At 46.6% G+C, this 23610-nt stretch overlaps 1 protein-coding gene across 2 annotated transcripts in view; it reads left to right on the top strand.

Moving 5' to 3' along the window:
- ATF7IP2 (activating transcription factor 7 interacting protein 2) overlaps positions 1 to 21875 on the top strand; it is a 763479-nt gene extending 741604 nt beyond the window's left edge. Inside the window, exon 11 of one of the 2 annotated variants that reach the window (XM_069647842.1) lies at positions 18889 to 21875. In XM_069647842.1, coding sequence (XP_069503943.1) covers positions 18889 to 19323 — 435 coding nt within the window. In that variant the 3' untranslated portion in view covers positions 19324 to 21875. The remainder of the gene's footprint in view (positions 1 to 18888) is intronic. The other variant, XM_069647843.1, reaches the window with a different exon arrangement.
- The last annotated feature ends 1735 nt before the right edge of the window (positions 21876 to 23610 follow it).

Raw genomic sequence — 23610 nt, 5'->3', positions numbered from 1 at the left:
CCTCAGGGAGGCCCACGGCACGGAAGACTGTGTCGACTGTCAGTCGTTCACGGCCAAGGCCTTGCGGGAGCGCAAGAAGAAGTTGTCAGTAGGTAGGGTGTCTAAGCCCCGGAAGTCGAGGTCTGCGGGGCTTTCGACGCATGATTTGAGAGGCAACTCTCCGCGTCGTCGTCGGAGGTCCAGTGGGTCTCCTTCCAGGAGTCGGTCTTGCCACTCCTCTGACTCTTCGAGGCATTCCCGGAAGCGCTGGCATCGGTCGCCTTCCCCGTCCTCTTCCAAGGACGCCGCCCGTCGGCGGGTCACTTATCCCACCATGCAAGCGACACCGGAGGAATGGGCTTCCTTCAGGAAGATGTTTGCGATTCTCGAATTGCAGGGCACTGATCCGTCCGCGCCTCGGAGTGGGGTCAGTCGTGATCGGTCGAGAGACACCGCTCGCACGCCTTCGGGCTCGGGTGGTCGGCACGGTTCGCAGGAGAGGTCCCGCTCGGACAAGGGTAACCGTTCTTGCCATGCCCGTTCCAGGTCCCGGTCCTCGACGCGCTCAAGACCGCGTGATCCTGTGCAGTCTTCGAGGAAGAGGTTGACGCCTGTGGCGCCGAGGTCGTCGACGACCTCTCGAGGCACCGCCTCCGAGGGGGTCGTCGGCGCCTAGGTCGTCCAAGGACATGCTCAGAGCTCTGGCTTCGAGGCCTGTGTCGACGCAGCCGATGCTGGTGGCGCTGCGGCAGACGTCGACGCCGATTCTCTCGGCGCCGACAGGTTCGCCGCCCTCGACGCCTTTCGAGGCGGTAGTGTTGGAGGGGCCCCGTGGCACGGGGGTAGCCCCTAGAAAGGCTCTGGCTAAGGTCAGGCATAGCTTTGGTCCCCAGGTGTCTTCCTCTCACCGCCTGGAGTACATTTCAGAGGGTGATGAGGGCTCTGATGAGGGCTTGGTTCCGGTTATGGTGCCAGATGAGCTTCTCTCGGGCCATAGCCAATTTGATGACCTGAGGCAGTCACTGCATGATGCCAGTGGACTGGACACCTCTCCGGAGGTGGAGTTTTGTAGGCCCGAGCCTGGCACTCATGCCGATTCTTCGTACCGGCGCCTTATGTCTCGGGTCACCGAGTACTTGGGATGGTCGGCTCCCGCATGGGAGTTTGTTCAGGATGATCTCACGGACATCCTCGATCTTGGTCCCCCCACTGACCCGGTACTGCCGTTTCATATGGCTCTGCAGAGAAGGGTGGCGGCGGCTTGGACTGCTCCGGAGAGTCTCCCGGCAGTGGGGCAAGTCTTTGTCGTGAAAATACTGTCCAGCCAGTAGCGACCCCTGCTACTTGTCCAGGCAGCCCACTCCGGAGAGTTTGGTGGTGCAGGCGGCTACGGCCCCGGCAAAGCAGGCGTCGTATCCTACCATCCCTCCGGATAGAGACGACAAACGTTTTGATGGCTGGGCGAAGAAAGTGTTTTCTTCAGGGGGTATGGCGCTTCAGGCGGCCAACTCCGTATGTGCCTTGTCTCGTTTCACACACACTCTGTGGAACTGTGTTGCATTAGCAGCTGAACATATTCCCGAAGGGGGACGAACGGGATGGTTTCCTTGCTATGGTTCAGGATGGCAAGATGCCATGTGTGAGGCCGTTCAGTCGGGTTTGGACATGGCAGATTGTGTCAGCTGGTCCATGGCGGCGAGCACCGTAATACGCAGGTTTGCGTGGTTGCGGAAGTCGGGGTTAGCTCCTGATGTGCAGTCCTGGCTCCTCAACATGCCCTTTGACGGTGAACATCTTTTTGGCAGCAAGGCTGACGAGAGCCTTGAGAGGTTGCAGACCTCCAAAGCTGCAGCGAAGTCGTTGGGCGCTGCAGTTCGACAACCTCCGCCTTTTCGTCCTAGGGGACAACCATGGAGGGGAGGTTCCTTTCGCTATTACTCGTCCTTCAGTAAAGCGAGAGGAGCTGTCAGTCAAAGAGGCCACCGTAAGAGTGCCAGAGGTGGAAAACGGGGTACTCGAGGTGCCAACGCCGCTCGGGCAGTTGCCTCTTTGCCCTCAGGCAACGCCGCAGCCGCTACCACTCAGTCATGAGGCCAGGTTCCATGGTTCGCCGGGTTGGGGGAAGGCTGGCGCAGCATCTTGTAAAGTGGCGTGCCATTAGTTCAGATGTGTGGGTTCTGGTGATCATAACCCACGGCTACTGTCTTCCCTTTCGGCAGAGGCCTCACGACAATCCACCTGGGAACCTCTCTTTGGAGAGTCCGTATCCGCTCCTTGCGCAGGAAATTCAAGCCCTGCTGGAGAAAGGCGCCATAGAACTGGTGCCTGTAGCGGAGAGGAACAAGGGATGGTATTCCCCTTATTTTTTGATTTCGAAGAAAGACGGGGGCTTGAGACCATCATGGACTTGCGCGGTTTGAACAAACTCCTCAGGAAGGACAAGTTCAAGATGGTTACTCTCTCTCAAGTCCTCCAGGCCCTTCAACTTCAGGACTGGTTGGTGTCTCTCGACCTCAAGGGCGCTTACTTCCATGTGCCGATCCATCACAAGCACAAGAAGTACCTGACGTTTGCGGTTGGCGACTCGCACTTTCAGTTTCGGGTCCTGCCGTTCGGATTGACCTCTGCCCCAAGGGTTTTCACCAAGCTCATGGTGGTGGTGGCAGCGCATCTCAGGGAAGGGGGAATTCAGGTCTACCCCTACCTGGACGATTGGTTGATCAGGGGAGAGCTCTCCCGAGCAAGTCCTGGATCATCTGTCCGTCACCTGCCACTCCCTTCACAAGCTGGGCTTCTCCCTCAATTTAAAGAAGTCCCATTTGACGCCAACACAGCGGCTCCAGTACATCGGAGCAGTGCTCGGCACATCCCTGGGGCTGTGTTTTCCTCCCCAGGTGAGGGCTCTTCACATTTAGCAGATGGTGCACAAGTTTCAACTTGCCCAGATGCTCCCGGCGTTCGAGTTCTTGAGGTTGCTCGGCCTCATGGCATCCTGCATTCTTCTGGTGCCAGAGGCTCGTCTGCGGATGAGATCTTTGCAGTGGGCACTCAAGATGCAGTGGTCACAATCTTCCGGCAGGATGTCGGACCCTGTTCAGGTGCCGCCCTCGGTCGCCCAGGACCTTCTGTGGTGGGCCGTCGAAGGCAATCTGATGAAGGGGGGCCCCATTTTGGCTGCCCTGGCCGGAGGTGACGATCATGACGGACGCATCCCTCAAGGGATGGGGAGCTCATGCCAACGAGTTGACAGTCAGCGGTCATTCGTCTCCGTCAGAGTCCAGACTCCATATCAATCTGTTGGATCTGAGGGCTGTCAGGCTAGCCCTGGAGGCTTTTCTGCCGACTGTGCGAGGAAAGAGTGTCCTGATTCTAACGGACAACACGATGGCCATGCACTACCTCAACAAAAAGGGGGGGCAGGGTCACTTCCTCGGTGCAGGGAGCCGATGCAGCTCGAGTTCTGGGCCATCCAGCAGGAAGTTTCGATCTCGGCAGTTCATCTGGCCGGAGACGACAACGAGACGGCGGACGCTTTGAGCAGGCAGAGCACGATCTCTCACGAGCGGGAGCTGGCTCAGGAGATTCTCCTGGAGATCTTCGCCCTTTGGGGGACCCCTCAAGTGGATCTGTTCACCTCCAGTGTCAACCGGAAGTGCGAAAGGTTTTGCTCGCGGGAATTTCCTCCAAAAGGAGCCTTAGGAGACGCGTTTGTGGTGGAGTGGTCATTCCCCCACTGCTGTACGCGTTTCCTCCAGTCCCCGTCATCCCGCGAGTGTTGCGGAGGTTACGGAGGTTCGGTTCCCTGATGATCCTCATTGCTCCGGCGTGGGCCCGGAGGACGTGGTACCCGGACCTTCTCGACTTGTCCATCTCCCCTCCACGTCGTCTTCCCTACCGAGATGATCTGCTCTCACGGGAGGGGGGGTCAGGTTCTCCATCCAGAGGTCAGATCCCTCAACCTTCACGCTTGGCTTCTGAAAGGTTGAGGTATAAGGATTGGGACCTCCCTGAAGACGTGTTGGAGGTGTTGCTCCCGGCCGGACGGCAGTGGGTACCATTAAAGGTTACCTGGCGGCGCTGTCCATATTTAAGCGCTCGTCTGAAGAATGTTCCTATTTTAAGATTCCTTTAATTTCTCAGTTTTTGAAAGGACTCACTAATGTGTTCCCTCCATCACCTTTTCTGGTGCCCGGTTGGGATTTGAACCTTGTTCTTCAGTTTCTTATGGGTGCTCCGTTTGAGCCTTTGCATTCTTGCCCTTTGATACTGTTAACTCTTAAAACTGTGTTTTTGGTTGCGGTTACTTCCGCTCGCAGAGTGAGTGAGTTACAGGCACTTTCAGGTAAGCCACCCTTCACGGTGTTTCATAAGGACAGGGTTGTCCTTAGAGTTTGTACTTCCTTTCTTCCGAAGGTGGTTTCGGAATTTCATTTGGGCCAGAAGGTTGTTCTTCCGGCATTCTATCTTCCTCCGCATCCTGGTAAGGAAGAGGAGAGGCTCCATAGGCTTGATCCTAGGAGAGCGTTGAGCTTTTATATTTCACGCATGTCCCGGGTCAGAGTGGACGATCAACTCTTCATTGGTCACGCTGGAAAGCGTTTGGGACAAGCTGTGACGAAACAGACTGTCTCGTTGGATTATTTTGGCTATCTCCGAGTATTACCGCTTGGCGGGTAAGGACCCACCGGCTGTCTTGCGGGCCCATTCTACCAGGGGTAGGGCTGCATCTACTGCCCTACAGAGGGGTGTTCCTATTCGTTACATCTGTGATGCAGCCACCTGGGCTTCTGTACATACTTTTGTACGTCACTACTCCCTCGATTCCATCCGAGGACAGGATCTGGCCTTTCGCAAGGCAGTCCTTTATTCCGCAATTTAATTGGGCATGCTAAATTTGTTTTCTAAATTCTTTTCCCACCTCCTTGCTTTGGTACTGCTTTGGGAGTCTGTCAAAGATATGGAGTACGTCGGAGGACCCAATCCCCTCGAAGAACAAGTTACTCTCTTACCTGGTAACGTTCTTTCGATGGGATGGTCCGACGACGTATTCCATATAGCTCCCTCCCTACCTTCCCCGCTGTAGAATTTCTTATGCGATTGCAGCTTACGTTTCCGCAAGGCCTTGTGTGTCTGACTGGCAGAAGACTGGTGGCACACGTTCTGGAGGAAAAAACTACAACTGAGGCTACGGGCGTCGTGCGTCCTACTTATAACATCCGGTGACATCGGCCGTCAGAGGAGTTCCTCGAGGGCGGCGTATCGACGTCATCGACGCAGGACGCAGACGCCGAAAGATTTTCCGAAGCAGCACAGCTGTGGTGATTACTGTCATAGATATGGAATACGTCGTCGGACCATCCCATCGAAAGAACGTTACCAGGTAAGAGAGTAACTTGTTCTTTTTTAACATTACATGTTCTTCGCAGTAAATCAATTGAAAACATTCTTTCGGTACTCTAAGACTTTTTTCTTTTAGAAAATTCAAGAAGAAAATTATATTGTCAAAATGGCACTCACCAATTTTGTTTTCTATGGGCTTGTTTTGCCTAGTTCAAACATTCAACTTTCTTTCTGTGCACACTCTGTGGGTATTTCCCTATTTAAACAAAGGGGCACATTTTTTTGTATCAGTGAAAACCTTGTTAGGTTTCCTATACATCTACAAACAGAGATTCTTAAAGTTCTTGGGGGAATCAAGGGTTTTCTTAGCTTACCTTCTATTTAGCAGTTATCCGCTTGTCACTCCCTGGCTCCTGTTCTGGCATGCTTTGTTTATTGCTTTGCGCGCATTTAAATATGGTTCAGCGTGTGACGTCATTACGCCTGCGTTCCCGCGTGCGCGATGACACATCACATCAGGTGCCGTCGGAGGAGGTCCACTGGGATGGCGCATCGACGTAGGACGCAGACGCCGAACATTTTCCAAAGCAGCACAGCTGTGGTGATTACTGTCAAAGATATGGAATACGTCATCGGACCATCCCATCGAAAGAACGTTACCAGGTAAGAGAGTAACTTGTTCTTCTCTTCCATCTAGATCCTAAACATCATTTGCAGCCCTACTCAATTTTTCATACACAGAAATCGGTTCCAGGCAAAGGTCCACTGACACTAACATAAGCACAGAGAAATAGGGCTTCTTGTTCTTGTGAAGAGTTCAGCTGTGATATTTTGTTGCAAAGTAAAGCATTTTTCCATACGGCTTGAAGTGAAGTTTTTTTTAATTTCACAGATCTTGCCTGACACAGCCTGTCATTCAATGGGAAATGCCCCCTTTTTGCTGTAGCACCACCTGAAGGTGGATAAACATAGCTGGGTCTCACTGGATCAGAACTGTGTACTGTTGAACAGATGAAAAAGAGCACAGTCATTTTAAATGTAAAATATTTCCTTTTTTTCTTCAATGGGAAATTTTAAGCTAGCAGCAAAGCAGCGCTGCTTTTCAATTCTTTTCTTTGGTGCACATAAGGAAAACTCTGGCAGCCATTCTCCGGGTGTTCCACGTTCCCTCTTGCCCCATATGTGCTTGGCGAAGACAGCTCAGCCATCATTTTTGTAGCTGCAAAACGCAGTTTTGATACGAGGCAATGGTGCTCAATAGAGCCAGCACAGCCATTCTGCTGGTACTGCTGAATTGCAGCTTGGTGATGGAGGGGAATTTTGCTGGGTTGGTAAATGTGCCCCACAAATTATCCCCCGACTCTCCCGGGACTTCCTGTTGCGGGAGAGTAGGGTAAAGTGGGGTTCATCAGGTGTTATTCTTCCATCAGGGAGTGGTATGCCACGATCCACCCATTGTCTTTCGTTGGAGTGTGGACCGACACCCCCAGATTTTCCATCTGTCGTTCCTTTTCCAGGTCACCGGGGAAGTCCTCCTGCGTCTACTGAAGGAACAGAATTGATACTAACTAGTGAATAGATAAAAACAGGTTACAACATTTTCCCACGGACTGTCTTCCCGAAAGGTTGACAGGAGTGGGACACACATACATTCAAGTACTCTGACAATAACAACAAATAATTCCTTACAAGACGCAGATAATTATCGATATTTACACCATGTTTTTGTGATCCTTTTTGCAATGGTAATGAAAAGAAATGACTCGCTGTTAGATATACCTATGGACCTACCTGTTCCCTTCTGGTTCTTCTTTTTCTTGTTCTCATTCTCCAGATGTCTCCTCTACTTGACTTTATCTTGGCTCCTCAATCAGTTGCAAAGTGTGTCTGGGGTGACAACTCTTTAACTGATTAATATCTCCTTTGGGGATGTGGATTCTGTAGGCGACAGGTGACATTTTATCTACAATTTCAAAAGGACCGAGCCAGCTAGGGAGAAATCTCTGCTCCTTGTCTGGTTCTTTTGAAAATTGTACAAGTAGACCCTGTCTCCTACTTGGTATTCCTTTTTGGTCGTTTTTAAGTAATACTGAGTCTTCATCCCCTCTGCTGATCTTTCTAGATTCCGCTGAGCGCATGCAACAGCATTCTGAAGGTGTTTTCTTAGATTCTCAACATACTCGTGTGTTGTGGAGGTGTTTATCAGTGTCTGCTCTTGTTCTATAGAGAAGATGCTGCAGTAGCACCATCCTTCGTCCAGTGATTAGCTCAAATGGTCGCAGAAGATGGGGTAGATGTGATGGCCATCAGCACAAGCGGTAATCGGATGTCCCAACTTGGTCCAGAATCTGCCACAAACTTTTTTAGAATGCTCAGAATTGTTTTATTGTACCTCTCAACTCCCCCACTAGAGGACTTGCAGTATGCAATGTGAAGTTTCCTTTTTACCCCAAGTATCTCCCACATCGTTGTCATCACTTCGCTGGTGAAGTGACTTCCTCAGTCTGGCTCAATCCTTTGGGGTAGGCCAAAACACGAGAAGATGTGATTGATCATCAGGGCAGCTGCTGTTTCTGCCTTGCAATTTGGGGCCAGGAGACTTTCCACCCATTTGGTAAACAAGCATGTTACTGTTAACATGTACTTGTTCCCCCTTGAGGAGCGAATCACGGGCTCGATGAAATCTACTTGTAAATCTGACCAAGGCAGTGTCATCCCCCTCTTCTGGAGGGGAGCTCAGTGTGTGTGAACTTGGCTGAAACTGTGCGCACACAAAACGCCCCTTCAAATATTGGTCGAGGTCCTGCCCCATGTGTGGCCAGTAGGCAACCTCCTGCAAGATTTCTAGAGTAGTATGAAACCCTTGGTGACCGGCTGTGGCCGCGTCATGGGCGTGACTTAGCATCGGGCTTCGGAATGAGGTAGGTACCACCCACTGGTCACAACCAGAGATGGATCTCCTTACCAACAAACCGTCTTGGATTCGGAACATTTTGGGACACTTCATCATTGGATCCCCTTTTTGTGCTGTGATTAAATCAGCATTGTTAGGGAGAATTTTCCAGAATGGCTCATTTCCCTTACCGGTTGAGTCCCTCAGCAGCTTTGCTGGATTTCTAGGATTTTTATTTTTTTCACCTGTTAAGAGTGAGCCTTTTTTTCCTCACTCTTACATGTATTTTTCTGTGTTGTACATTTTTTGCTCATGGACTATGGAGTCTCACCCACTCCATAGGCATCATTATTTTACTGTGTCGCACAGCACCTTTAGTGCAGTTACACAGGGTTGTCTTTTTAGACTTCCCACTTTAAACTCCCATTTTCTGGGACTGACTACTGTCTCCCAGAACATATAAAGTTGCTATTGACTTTACTAGTCCTTTTAAATTTACAGACCCATTACAACCTATCTTACAATGGAGTACTGAAAGGGTTAATAGTTATCCCTTTTTGTCTGATTCGCATGGAACATTATTTCGTTCCCCTTTCTCTCAGATTTGGCTGGTGGCAGTGGTATCTATCTTTTTTATTCTACCACGAGAGATGAAAATAGCCTTGGTAACATTAGAGGCTATGGTGGTAGCCTAAAACTCTAACCTGCTGGACTCCTTTTATTTTATTTTGGTTCCGGTCGGTTTTATTTGCCATTTCTTTTTGTAAAGGTCTTTCTCGTGTTTTACTCTGTGCACCAAACCAGGTTTGGTTCCTTTGTTCGCCGTCCTTTGGCGTGCTTCTACACAAAAGCCCTCCTTAGGCGCCGGTGTGTCTGAGTGGGCAGGATGTGAGGGAGGGGTTTGATGCCCCCTGCACAGGGTCTCCTTGGAGACCCAAGTCACACTCTAGTTTGATTGGCTAGGTGGCTGTATCGCCAGGACAGCCACCCTGCTGTGTGATTGACAGCCAGGCTGTGTGAATGGGGAAAAACTGCTTAAAAGCAGGTCTCTGGGACTTGGAAGGCAGAGTCCCTACTGGAACGAGAGAACCAAGGAGGAGCTAAAGGAAGACGACTGCTGCAACTACTGGACATCCGGGTGAAGCCCTGCTGCAGTGAACCGGATAGCCAGGAGGAACGGGACCTGTTTGAGTTTTAAGGAGCGCACCTTTTATTCAACCCTTTGCTCTGCTGCTGGCTTCTTCCCTGGGCAGTGCAGTCTTGTCACCACGACAGTCGCTTCAGGAACCGTGAGCCTGCAGGAACTGCCAGGAACAACCGCCTCAGCTACAGCATTCTTCTTCATTTAAGGTACTGTGCAAATCTGGTCGTTCGTTCCATCCGACCCCGGTGAAAGTGTTTGAAATCTTTCGCCTCTCCGAAGGCTTGTCCTTCTCTTCTCCTTTGAATAACTTTTCCTCCGACTAACTTAGTTTTGAACTCTTGGCAAAGACATAACTGCAAACTACTCTGAACTGTGTGATCCTCTGCAAAGACTCTGAACCATTAACATTGGCCCAGGCCTATTGACTTGAATCCTAGTTGTAGTAAGCCTTTTCTAGATTGCCCTGCCCATCACTTGTTGGTGGTGTTGATTTTGGATAACCTTGCCTTTTCCTCCCTTTTAAATTGCTGGAGTGCCATTTTGCTCACACTTCATTTTGAGCTTAACTTGTCCAGAAGTGATTGGGGGTTATTGTAGTGTATTAAGATTGTGAGTCTTTGCTGCTTTATAATAGTGAACTGTTTTATAACTGATGGCGTAAATAAATATATATTCTTTTACTCAGAAACCTTGAATTAGTGTTTGTTTGAACCATAGTCATTTCTGTCCTTTGTGTAACTTATGATACTGCTCACTTTACTCTTGAGATAGGTCTGGCTGCTCGGCCATTACTTCCACTTTACTGTGTAGCACAGGCTTGTACCAAAGGTGAAATTGTACTTACACTTGTAGTCTTAATTGTGCGTGGTGTTCCCAAGGGTACCGCATATGATTCTGCCTAACAAGCATCTGGGGTATCCTTACTCCACTGGGCAGTTGAGCGTTCATTGTGAGCATTTGTCTGGGACCTAGTGACAGCAGTGACCCGAATTTCCATCAACAGGGACTCGATCTCAAGGAGATCCCCCTGGATGGCTCTGGTTTTGGCCAGCTAATCAGCCAGGTTCTTTCCAGTTTTGTCTGTCCCCTTTATTCTGGAGTGACCCTTAATCTTATTCCAATAGATGGTCATCCCTTTAGAGGTGACCAGATCATCAATATTTTGTGTTAGCTTGCCATGTTTAAGCGGTTTGTTATTAGCACATAGCATGCCTCTGGTTTTCCAATTTACCAGGTGCTCCACGAACCCGTTCCGGACATAATCTGAATCGTTGATTATGAACAGTTCGTGGAGTTGGTGTTTGATGGCAGTGAGGATGAACTGATGAACTGCCATCAACTCCGCCAACTGACTACTGCGGGGACCGATTTTGTATCCAGCAGAGGGCTCCAGGGCATCATTCACCCAGGCATTCCCAACAACAGCCACCAGTTCCTTTTCTCCGTTGTTGTCAACATGGTAGGAGCACCCGTCCACATAAACTGTGGGCATTCCCTCGCACTTGTTTTCTTCATAGACTTTGTGCGGGGAATTCAGGTACGCCTCAATGTTGTCCTGGGTTTTGAGACTTTCGTCCTCGAGACAGTTTTCTCAGGCACAATCATGCAAGGCTTGTGCGAGGGGACCCTTCTTGTTTTGGCCATATCGGACCTCCCCAGGAAAGCCTTGCATTGACAGAATCCAGGAAGTAATTCTGGAATTACTCGCATTTCCGGCCCGGATTCTGTTGCTTTGGAGGTATTGCAAAGGCTGGTGTGGAGTCTCCACTATGATGTGTTCCCCCTGGATGAAGGGGCGGTAATTCTTCAACGCCCACACCGTCACCAGGAGTGCCTTCTCACAATAGCTGAATTTATACGAGGATAAAGTCTTGCTTGCATAGGAGAACTTTCACTGTCATGCTTTTGACATAATACTGCTGGCAAGCATGTATTCGAGAACCCTGTCTCCAAGAAGAACTCCTTGTTCTTGACGGGGTAAGGTAGACAAGACGCTTGCGAGAGACTTCTTTTGAGTTGCTTTACTGCCTCTGCTTGTTCTGGACCCCACTCCCACTTGACCCGCCCCCCCTTTAACAGATGGATCAGGGGTCTTGTGACCACTGCGTAATCCTCAATGAACTTCCTACTGTAATTGGTCAGTCCAGGGTGGCTTCTTAGCTCACGAAGAGTTGTGAGGTCTTTTAGTTTTAATAGTGTTTCTATTTTCTTCTCCTAGGGACAGAGACCCTCAGGAGTTATTTCATGCCCAAGAAGTTGACACAGGTCCTGCACCACTGTGCCTTCTGGAAGGACAGTTTTGCTCCGGCAACCCTCAACTGGGTCAGAACATAACGGATTACGGCTATGTGTTCCTCCACAGTTGAGCTTTTTATCATGACATCATCCACATAGGCCAGGTTACCCCTTTCACCTAAGTCGGGCATGGCCTTATGTAAGAAGATGTTGAATTTGTTGCCAGAGTTTGTATCCGAGGGGAGTGCATGTCCACATGTAGTGCTACCCCCGAAGGTAAAGGCCATCTTGTATTGGTCCTCCCTACTGACGGGCACGGTCCAGTATCCATTTGTCAGGTTAATAGCAGTGTATACCTTGGACCCCTGGATCTGGGCCAGCCCTTTTTCAATGTAGTGAAGAGGCCACCGGGACACGTGGAGCCGTTTATTTAGCTCGCTAAGGCCTGCGCTAAGTCTCCATTGGCCATTTGGTTTTAAAATCCCCAGCACCGGATTATTAAAGGTGCCGTGGACTGGACGAATTATCCCACGGGACTCAAGGTTTTTGATTATTTCGGTCAGGGACTCCATAGATGCGAGAGGCAAGCAATATTGCTTCACAAACACAGGAGTCATTCCAGGGTCTGAAGGAATTGTTGTAGTATGGATCTCGATTCAACCACAGTCGTACGAGTCCACAGCAAAGATATCTTGGAAATATAAGCACTCAGTCTCACAGGCATCAGCTTGGTTGACCCGCTCTGCAACCATTTGCCTGAAACCTGGAAAGACTTCGGGTCTTTCCAGGTTTGCTATCTCAGCAGCCTCCTCCAATTGTGTAGCGGTCTCTGGTTAAAGTGTTGACCTGTACAGAGGGTTTCAGGTAGGAGAGGCAGTCATTGTGGACCTGGAAGATAACCTCACCCTGCCTGATGTCAGAGATCACCTCTTCCTCCCCGTAAGGGCAGGAAGAGTACACCTTGAAATTCCCCCCTTGCCGGGTGAAGATCCTGTCCGGTGGTATGTCATTGTCAAAGCAGTCCTTGGGAATGGGTCCCATCAGTTCATTTCCTAGATCCATGGAAAAATGTCGGTCATCAACCGCCATTCCAATAATGGTGCCTGCGCCCAGAGTGAGACTCCTAGGGTCGCCGTTATCCATCAATATTGGGTATACACGCATTTCATCGCAGTATTTTTCATTGCATGTTTTTTCATCACTGTTATTATTTCGAAAAAAAACGGCGATGAAAAAACCTGAGATTAAAAATACTGCGGCGAAATAACGTAGAACCCAATATTGGAATGTTGTTGTGTTTTACACTGACTGATGGTGTTGGGTTTAACCCCAACCCCTGCTGTTGAAGATGGGCATTGAGATGTACATAGGCGTCACAATTTTGCAGTTTGTCCTCTTTTTTTAATTTTTCATTCAAGTGGGAATTTTCGTGTCTGTCCTGGAATGGTGACCTCTCCACTTTGAACTTCAACCGCATACGGCAGCAATTGGGCTGACCCAAATGCTTTTTCAGAATCATCAAAGCCCATGAGATTGTCCACTAGTCGGGACAATTTATAAGGTCCAAATTAATTGCAAACCGATTGAGAATGTCACTGCCTAAATAGAATTCAGCAGGGACATCTCGCACAACCCAACAGTTATGCTCTATGCTTTTATCTCCTATAGAAATTTTGAGCATACACCTGCTAGGCAGGAGATGTTTGGAATTGGGAGTTTCCGGGCCCATTTCCTGGATCTTGGTTGGATGGTTGGCTCTTTTGGGAGCTTTCTGAACATGGCTTCGCTGATGAGGCTCTTTCCGTTGTTCACGCACGCGAGAACAGACTCCTTCCCCTCATTTAACTGAATAGGGAGGAACAACTGTTCTCTAATTTTCTGAATATAAGCTAAATCTTGGGCTGGTTTTTCATCACTTTTGACTATAGAACTGGGATTTTCAGATTGTGAATTGGTATAAAGTTTCAAAGAATTTCCTTCCAATGTGGAATGCCACTTGAAACTGGAAGGAATGTTGATTTTCAGGAATGGAGAGGAGTTCCCATCACCAGTTTGTCGTCCTACAGCAATTAATGGAAATGAAACTCAATATGATCAGATATTTGTTCAACCATGTGGCATGTGCCATTTAAACTAACCTGGTTGGCACTTTGTTTTAATTTTATTGGTCGGTTAGTCTGAGTCCAGAGGACCTTGTTCACACAGTCTATTAGGGGAGACAGCCTGCGAAGGATGACATTTCCTAATAGACAGGGGGTTCCCTCTGGAGTCATGACTATGACCGGGTGCTTCACCTTGTGTCGCCCAATTTTTATTTGCAGATTCACAGTCCCCTCGCCAAAAATGTAATTCTTGTTGAAGTTCTGGAGTTGTCCAGGAAGAGGGGTGAGAGGGATCTGGTGTCTCTCCCCCTTCCAGAATTTAGCTGCTCAAAGACCCTTTTAGACAGAAGAGTGGCTTGGGATCCAGTGTCCACCAGTGCTGAAAATGCGCATTGCCCTTGCACTTGAATGGGGGCATAGAATCCCCCCTCCTACTCCTCAAGCGGGCAAAGGTAATGGGCATTTTGGGCAAGTTGGCTAGTAAATTTCTTTATTTTGGACTCCGACCCAGTGGAGTTTTGGACAGTTTTCTGTGCCAGAGTTTGGGAATCTGTACTAAAAATCTGGCATCCTGAAATAGATGGGATTTTGGAATCCCCTAGCTCTGTTCTGCCCCCTCTTATATGGTGGCAGTCACTAGAACCAATCTGTGGGGAGAAACCCTACATTAATATTTTTTTCTCAGGCTGACAATTCTGGGATTCAGGAATGGATGACTCTGAATCAGTCCCCACACCCACCCAGTCTTCATTCAGATCTCTTGGGACCCATTTATCTTTGTGAGGAATTCCCCCGCCCCTGAAGGAGAAGATTCTCTTCCCAGAATCCTCTAAGGATTCTTCCCCTTCAAACTGGAGGACACTAACTTCTGCCACAAAATGGGCCTTTTTGATGTCTTTATTTCTCCTAACCACCCTCTGTTCCCTGGGTTGCAGACTTTCAGGCTTTTCACGGGTGAGGAAGGAAGCTTCCTCTAGGGCTTTACACACCCCTTCCTCCCGTGCCTCCTCCTCTAGAACCGGTGAGTTGTCTGAGTTATCTCCCTGCCATTGTTCTGGGGTGCCAGACTCTTGGTTTGAGGGGTTCTGAGCTGCCGTGTTCATCTGAGGGTTCTGCTGAGCCCTCAACATGCAACTCAGATCCTGTGTGAGGTTCTGGACCTGGTGCTCCAGTTGGGACACCCGTTCTGGCTGGTACGGGGGTCTTTGTTCATACCTAGGTGGCTCTCGGGAAAGGTAACTATCTCCCGGAGTACCCTGGTTATTGGGGATTTTGGTAACCCTCCACCCTTGGGCTCCCCTCTCCCGGATTGGGTGGTCTGGACTCCTGAAACCGGGGAAAGAAAGGAGGGTTGTCCTGCAGGTTGGGGTTTGGTAGGTACCGGGGAAAAAAATGCAACCCTGGATTTGGGGGATTACTGCCCTCCTGAGGGAAGTTAGGAGGGAACTTTCTTGGGGCAGTACTCCTCTGGTTGGATCCCCCTCTTGGGCTGGGGGGAGTCCATATATACCACAAGATAGGTCGGTTGCCCTTGTATCTGGGACTTATGCAATCAGGAGAGTTAGGGATCCCATTGGTGGGGTTACCTCCCCGACTGCCACCTGTTGCTGATTGATCAGATGGCCTTCCTTGCCTCTGAGTTGACTGATTTTGGAACGGTTGGTTTTTAGCCCCCTCCCCCTATTTCTCGGTCTAAAATGGGGGCAACCTTCACCTCTGCCACCTTAGCAGCAGGAGGGATGTTGGTTGGTTTGGGTTTTTTATCTGGTTTTTATTTTCTGCAGGTTTTTGGACCTCATAGATCCGGGGAGCCTGCTCTATTACCCAGTCCAGGGATCTTTTGTCATGAAAATCCCTCACCAGCTGGGTCATTATGTATTTTGGGAGCGCCTGAAAATAAGTGGTTATGAATTCTCTGGAATTAGTGCGCACCCGCCTGGTAGTTTGTGCAAAAGCGCGTTTTAGCTCCTGCACAAACTCTCTTGGGGCCTGATCTTCTCCGCATTGCAAATTGTAGGCCGCTTTGCGAGCCTCCTGGGGGTTTCTTTGGGCAGAAAAGTGCTTCAAGATGGCCACCTTGTAGGTAGATCTCCTTGAATGGTTTTGATGTTCCACTCCAGCAAAGAAGCTGGAATACTTCAGAGAGAATGTCCATTTGACATACTCTATGCAGTTCTGGCTATCTTTGATGTGAAAAGTGTCCATCATTTGTTAATAGAGTTCCAGATGCTCCCGGACAGAATATTTTGCGTTTTTGTGGTACAGTGCTATGAAATTCCTTATGGCCTTGATCTGCCTAATGGGGTCTTTCACCAGAACTCTTTTATTTGCCTTCTTTTGCTGCATCACCGGAGTCCACTCGCCCTCAGACTCAGAGCAGCTACTGTTTGAAGTCACCGCATGATCTTCTAGGCGCTCCATAATTCTGTGAGCTTGTGAGAGGCTCGCAAAATGGTAGGACCTAGTTTCTTCTCCGCCCTGGCGCACAGTAGAGTAGTCTTCTGACTCCTCCCTGCTTCCAGGGTTGGCGGAGGGCCCCCCTCCCCCCCACTGCCCTAATTAGGTGGAGGTCTTCAAAATGCTCTTTTGGGTCCTCATTTCATGCTGTTTGTCTGCAATTTGAACCAAATGGTCCCTTTGGAGATGGTGTCTGTAGGTCTAATTCCCTGACTTTCTCCTCATAGGAGGCTTCCTGGTCAGAGACATCAGCCATGATATTTTTGAATCTATACAGGGACGCCCGCCCATCAATTTCTGAGGGGCGCTGACCTGTTGTCTACATCATGCTCCATCATGCTAGGCCTATTTAGTTCTGAATGCCTCATGGTTTCTGGCTCATGTGAAGTGGTAGACATGAAGTCAGCAGTGCCTTGGGGATTCAAATTGGTGAGTGGGTTTGAGGCCCTTAGTACAGAGAGCATCGCACTGTGATCAGAGGTTGCCCTGTCCCTCTCTACTTGTTCTGGGTACCTCCAGTTTGAATGTTTCTGTCAACCTTTTCCGGACACTCCTTTTAGTGCATCTAATTGGGTCTCTTGTTCTGAATTATTTTATTGTTGTAGAGCCAAGTCCTCTTTTAGCTGTTTAATGTAATTTCCAGATTCTACCTCAGAATCTTGGCTCTTTTTCAATTTTTCTTCCACTAATTTTAGTTCAGTCTGGATTTGGTTTAAGAGCCCAGACTGGTTTTGCGCAAGGGTTCCATCTTCATGTTTTTCCTGCTTCTCTACCATATGGAGATACATGTAGGCTGTTATTCTGACAATTTTTATCTGCTCCTCTTTAATTTTTGGAGTAATGTACTCGCTCAAAGCTTGATGTAATTGGCCACCGTCCTGCCACGTGTCCATGGCGATGACTCGTTGCGTCATTTCTTCTAGCCAGACCGCCTCATCTTACTGTGCCCATTCCCCCTGACAAATAACGTGTGCAGAAAGTGCTGCCTAGAAATGTTGATCTCTAGTGTGGTCATTTTGGAAATTGTTCTATTTTTATTAATTTATTTATATAAAGGTAACCTGTATTCTGTTGCTTTTTGTCTAATTTGGGGTTGATTTTGCTTTAGTTTTAGACACAGGCCTGGTACTTAGGGTCTATGTTTTGGGGAGGCGCTTCCTACAGCATAACACACCTTTCTAGCCACACAAAGTATCACTACCCTGAAGGTCAGCCTGCTGTGCTAAGCTGTCACGAGCGGCAACACTTGTCTCAAATCCCGGCACGAGCCCCCAATCTGTTAAGGATTCTAATCGGGTGTCTCACCCCGAACCATGACTCTTGCCACCAGCCTAAAATGCAGCGCACAATTAGAACCATTTTAGCTAATTTCCTAAAATTCGGATTGAGCTGGCACCCAAACCGTCTCACACTAGAAATGCCCCGGCTCACAATGGACCATGAACCAGGCGGTTGTGTGGTAATACAATATTTATTTTAATTCAAAGAAAATCACACAAATTTTGATATTGGGCAGCAATCACCAATGGGGTGATCATTACATGGTAAATTGATGAAACACACTTACTTTGACCTTCTACTGTAACATATCCAAAGCACAAATAAATGGGAGCAATTTTACTGTTTGGGTAGATGGCACCCGAGTTAAGATGTCCCCCTGCAATGCTCCCTCGACCCCCTGAATCGAATTTTGAGTGGATGGAAAGGACCTTCCCCCACGAAATGAGAAGCAAACTCGAATTTGAAAACCTTTGCAATTGCATAAAATAGCACTCGGATTTACTAAATATTTAATTTAATTGTGGTGTTGAATAAATGAGGTAAATATGAGGTATAACAGTATCGGGGGATGTTAAAACACTAGCAACTACAAGGCAAGGTAACAACAACGGGCATACAGTTCAAAAATCCACTTTGAAAGGACAACACAGTGCAGTAAAATCACACGCGTAGGAATTGCATTTGCTAATTTACACGGGTTTAAATGTCAAAACAGTTTGAAAAACGGGTGCAATCTACCGAATCGGAATGCGGTTTTTATGCTGGGTGACAGATGCACATCACAGGGACAATATGAAAGTGAAAGAGTGACTTTAAATTAATGACAGGATGACATTCTCAATGAGAAAGGAAATTCGGTTTTAAAAATAAAAGCAGTTGACGGAGAAAATCTATTTGGAAAGGAAAGGGCAAGTTTCACTTAAATGACATTTTAGTGGCTAGAAAAGAGAAACCCCACCCGTGAATAGAAAAGTTAAGCTGCAGTTGTAACCCTTCACGCAGTGTACCTCTTTTTAGGCAGAATGAATGTATTTAATCAAAATAGTACTAAGGACTAGAGTCAGCTATTAAGACCTCACAGTACTGCGGTACTGTTAAAATATGCCAGATCCAATGCCGGTTACTGCTGCTCTCGAGCTAGGTCCGCGCTTTAAAGGATAAAATAAATATGACGATGAAGAAATAACCGAATTCTGTTGAGGCCATCTGCACCGGGCTGAAAATGAGCCTATTGTGAGCAAAGCTACAGTATAGGACAACTACGACCAGGCTGCAATTATGCATACAACCAACAGATGTACTTTCCACTTACGCCGTTGCTCCTTTCCCGTCTCTGTTTTTTAAAACTGAGTTTTACTTGTTATGGGTACACATTTTTTCTTGCTAGTAATGAATATTGCTATATTTGTTTTCATTGAAATGGTGCAAAATGAAACTTTTTTTTCTGTATTTCTTAGGCAATTGGAAAATGTTCACAGCCTTCAATAGTAACACCACCAGAACTCAGACCTGGAGTCAAAGACAGCCTTCCTCCACAGAAGATGGACCTAAAACTAACTCAAGTGCAAAATCCCAGAGGAATAGCGTTGTCATGGAATTGTGCAAGAGTTGACCCTAAATGTTGTCCAGCTCAAAGCTATTGCTTGTATGTGCAGCAAGAAGATTTAAGCTGCAGTAAAGCCGAATGGAAGTGGAAAAAAATAGGCGAGATAAAGGCCTTGCCTTTGCCAATGGCGTGCACTCTATCACAGTTTGTAGGTGGTAGCAGATATTATTTCACGATAAGAGCAAAAGATGCTTATGAACGTTTTGGACCATTTGCTGATGTGCAGTCAACCACATTATTGCCGTTGGAAAAAGCCCATGATGGCATATTGGAAAGAAAATTGTGATGGCTTTTGACCACTTGAACTTCAGTAATTATGTATTTATCTGTACTTGTACAGTTATTAATTCTCACTCATATTGAGTTTTTTCACTTTTCTAGTTGTCTTATAAGGTATGTTTTGAAAAACTCCAGAATTTGTTATATGGTAAGAGTTGGAATCTGTTCTGTTCATTTGGCATGTCTTCATTTTCTGAGCTAGAACACTAAACTCTTCCCTAAGAATTTGTTTACCATATTTTGATGAACCGTTACCTATTTTCAGATGCCACTGTTTAACTGTCCCATTCTTTCTACCAGGAGAGAAAATGTGTCATGTATATTTTGACAGTATTACTTCCCGTTTGACAGTATTAATGTTATAGATTTTTGTGGAGCACAGAGTTCTTGGTATGTATATAGGTACTACATAAAAATATGTATTTTATTTGCCACCCCTAAAGTTGAACCAATTTCTGGTATAACGTTAATGACCACTTTTGGAAACTCTAATAAGAAGATTCCAGGTATTGTTTTGAGTTGTTTTTCTATGTGATCTTGCTTATAATCCAATGTTGTTTTTTGTTCAAATGGTTTTCTATTAACTCATTTAAGCAAAGTACGACATTCTGTATTGGCGTTTCCCTTTAAAAAACATTACCCGACACAATGACCGATTTAAAATCAATCTTTTCATTTTTACAAACCCTCTCTAATTACTGGTTCATAATCTCCATGCATGAGATTATCATTAATATGCATCTTGTGTAATAAGGTATTTTGAGATTATGTATAAAATGCACTTTGCATACCCGTACACATGGTGTGCCCTGATTTGGTAAGCACTGAACTTGTTCCCGTTTTGAGGTAGCAACTGCATATTTAGGTCAGTGCATTCCCAGGAAGCTGCCGAATGACTAATGCTGTTTTTATGCAGAATTGGCCATTCATATCACGTTGATTCTCTGATAGACTACTCAAGCTATTTTGGGTACAAATGCTTAGACCCTTACAAGAGCCATTGTGATGTTTGGCTACATTTTACTCTGTTTGTGGTTCAAAGGTTAACGGTTTACAAATATTTCTTCTCCGCTTTCCACTTCAATCTCTCCTTTCTCTGGTGATATTCATTTTTCCTTTCAACCATTTTCATTGGCTTAATGTTCTGGAAATTTTTTAGAAATATGGTAAGAAAGATGTGGGTCTTGAATTTTCTTTTTCGTACCTCAGCGTCTTGTCAGAAATAACTGTTTTTGTTTGTGCCTCCTTCTGTACCTTTTCTTTTTTCTTCTATTTAAGCCCAATAGAAAGTCTTGTTTTTTTGTCAAATCTATACCTTGTTTTCTGTAAAATCAATAAAGTGACAAAAAGTTTCACTTTTTCGAACACAGTGCTTTGTGTAAATAAAGAAATGTTTGACATGTTGGTCAGCCGATTAGCTTGGCTGAGTGATCCAACTATGTGGATAAGCCAAACTGGATCAGAACGCAAAAACAATGCTTCAACCCACATCCACCAAAGAGATGGTGGAATTAAAATATCTGCTTAAAATTTCCAATTGCATTTGCTTTATTAAGTTCGATTGCATGAACAATCCCTCCATTGATCCCAAACACAAGTAGTGACTATAAAGCACATTGCAACTGTTGAGTGGCCTATGTAAAATTAGTTGATTTACTTAGTTACCAAATCATACCTGATTGACACACAAAAGTCACTAGTTTGGAAGGAATTAGTTCCATAATGACAGCCCTTTCTGTGGCCCAAGGGAAATGGACCAAACCTAATATGTAACTGAAGAGTTAAAAATGCTTAGTTGCTTTTTCCGTTCATTTCTACAGTGCAAGAAGAGTAGCTTTTCCTTTTCCTCTGTCCATTTATGTGGTGCAAAGGGCGCACCCACCCCCCAAAACAGTAAAGCACCTAATATGGTTTAGCCCAAGCAACATTGAACTGGATTCAGCACTGCTTGAACATATTTAGAATATCATAGCCAGACCTGTAACAGTTACAGGATAATATGGAGCAGTTTTCTTGGAATTCTTTCTTATCCACATACCTACTTTAAATTGAAGGTAGCCGGCCGTTGTCCAAATCTGAAACGTGGTTCCCATGTTTGGTCAGCGGGAGATATCCAATATGAATTGATGCAAGAATTGTAAAATGTGAATTTGCAGTATTATAGTGAAGCGATCTGTATACCAAGCTTGCACAGTGTATTCAAAAAACGTTTTGTTGCATGTGATTTTGAGAAAATGTATTCAACTGCAGTTCCACAAAATCTACAGATTTGCTGATTTGCAAAATAAAGTAGTTGTTGTTTGGGGGTTGCTTTAATACAATACATTGTGTGTGTGTGTGCATATATATTAGGGAGTGCAGCTCAAAAGGAATGGAGGTCTGACCGCCTTTCGATTTGCATATATATACACACACACACATATAGCTTCTCTGTGATCTCGAGTCATTCGTTATGTGATGAAATGAATTATTGCTACCGTTATCAGAAAGGTTTAAAAGTACTTTGCAATCTTGTCTTTTCCCCTTAATAAATGTTCCTTTGAAAAAAGTTAATGTAAATGAGTTTGGCGAAAAACTATTTTTTATGTATTAAGTAACCACATTTTAAGTTAATCATTTATACATGGCTTTAGTGCTGGTATGTTATTCCCATAATATTCAGAAGCATTTCACAAGGACTGCTTGTGAAAACAGCAAAATCACCTTTTAACAACTCAAATCATCCAAGAGTACAGCTGTTCAGTGTCATCACACCTGTGCGTTCACTTCTGTGTACTTCCAATTCATTTGTCTCTGTCTGGTTACTTGGTGTCTTCATCCAGGATAATTCTAAGTGCTTGCACTTCTGTGAAGAGGCTGGAGTGTGCTCCCTTGTATTCATATTTCAGTGTGGCCACAGCACCATACATACAGCCCCCCCCCCCCCCTGGCCCCCATCCCCATTTTCTCCCTTTCGCCATTCGCTCTCTCTTTTTTTTATTTTTTTATTTTTTTTTACACTGCGAATGAATTAATGTTTTTTTTTTCAATCTTCTTGTAGGCGACTCGCTAATTTTGGCTTCGTAGCAGGCATGGTAGGTTCCTTTGTGATCAACAACGGCTGCTCCCAGGTCCACCCTTCCCAACCTACCCTGGCGTTATTCCATTTTCCTTTTATTCAAATCACTGTTCAACTTCTTTCAACCCCTCGCCAGTCGTAAATCAGATTGCACCCTCAGCAAGAAGTATCCTTGGCTCCGACGCTACCGTCAATGAAGACCAAAAAGAATTTCACTTTCATTTCACCTTCAGTATTTCCATTTTCCTTCGCACCTTCGGTCTTTCAACTGTGACACCCCTTTCTCGCCAGCATTCTCTTTCCGTGGTGAACCCCCCCCACCCCCCTTTCTCCCCCCCACAGTGACTCTATCCGCAAAGACAGCGCTTTTTTGGTAAAGCGGTCTTGTAACGTAGTGTTGCATAGCACACTTCTAACATTTTGGGAGGTTCACTAGGTGTGGACCTGCTTAAAATGGAATAAGTGGAGAGGCACATGCAAATCCTGTGGTGTTGATGCTTACAGGCAGGGAATACCTAAGTCCTGAATTGATGGTGTGATTCTAGGTGGATAGTGGCTGAGTGGGGAGTGTTTCATCCAGAAGGGAGAGCCCAAGACCGAGCAATTGGATTTAGCGCTTCGTGTCATGGTCCGCTAACCACCCAACTTCTGTCTACAGCAACCTTTTCTCTTCGGTTTGTCCCTCTTATGCATAAAGACAACTCCTGTCCTTCCCTTACAGCGATGATAGGAACCGATGTATCCCGCTGGCGTAGTAATGTTGCCATTTCAATTTTGGAAAAGTGATGTCGAAAAGCACTGCATTTCCACAAGTGTACTTTCCAGTAACATCCTTCACTTCAATGCAACACACAACCCTGCCTCGGATCTCGCCCTTAGGTTTCCCAAATTGTGGCATCTATACAGTTCTCCAGCATGGGGTCTGGCATGGATTCACATGCTCATGAATATTCCCCGTCAGGCTGGGAATCCTCGATACAGAAAAAATCAGTATCAGTTTCGTTTCTGATCTGTCTTTCCTAGTAGTAACCAATCACTGATCTCTGGGTCATACTGCTCACAGCCAATGACTGCCCTCTCCCTATGCCCGCCTCCGGCAGCCATCCTCAGGTTTTTATTGCACGTTCAAGTGTTGGGAGTCCTCGTGCTATAGCTCTCGAGCTTTTGCTGCGTTTTTGCGCTTTTTCAAAGAGAATTTCTCATTGTTCGGTTAAATTGAGCCTCAAGCTCCACCGT

Source organism: Ambystoma mexicanum, chromosome 2q, assembly GCF_040938575.1.
Source record: "Ambystoma mexicanum isolate Mex_15411 chromosome 2q, UKY_AmexF1_1, whole genome shotgun sequence".
Classification (NCBI taxonomy): Eukaryota; Metazoa; Chordata; class Amphibia; order Caudata; family Ambystomatidae; genus Ambystoma; species Ambystoma mexicanum.
This window is presented reverse-complemented; position numbering and strand designations above follow the sequence as displayed.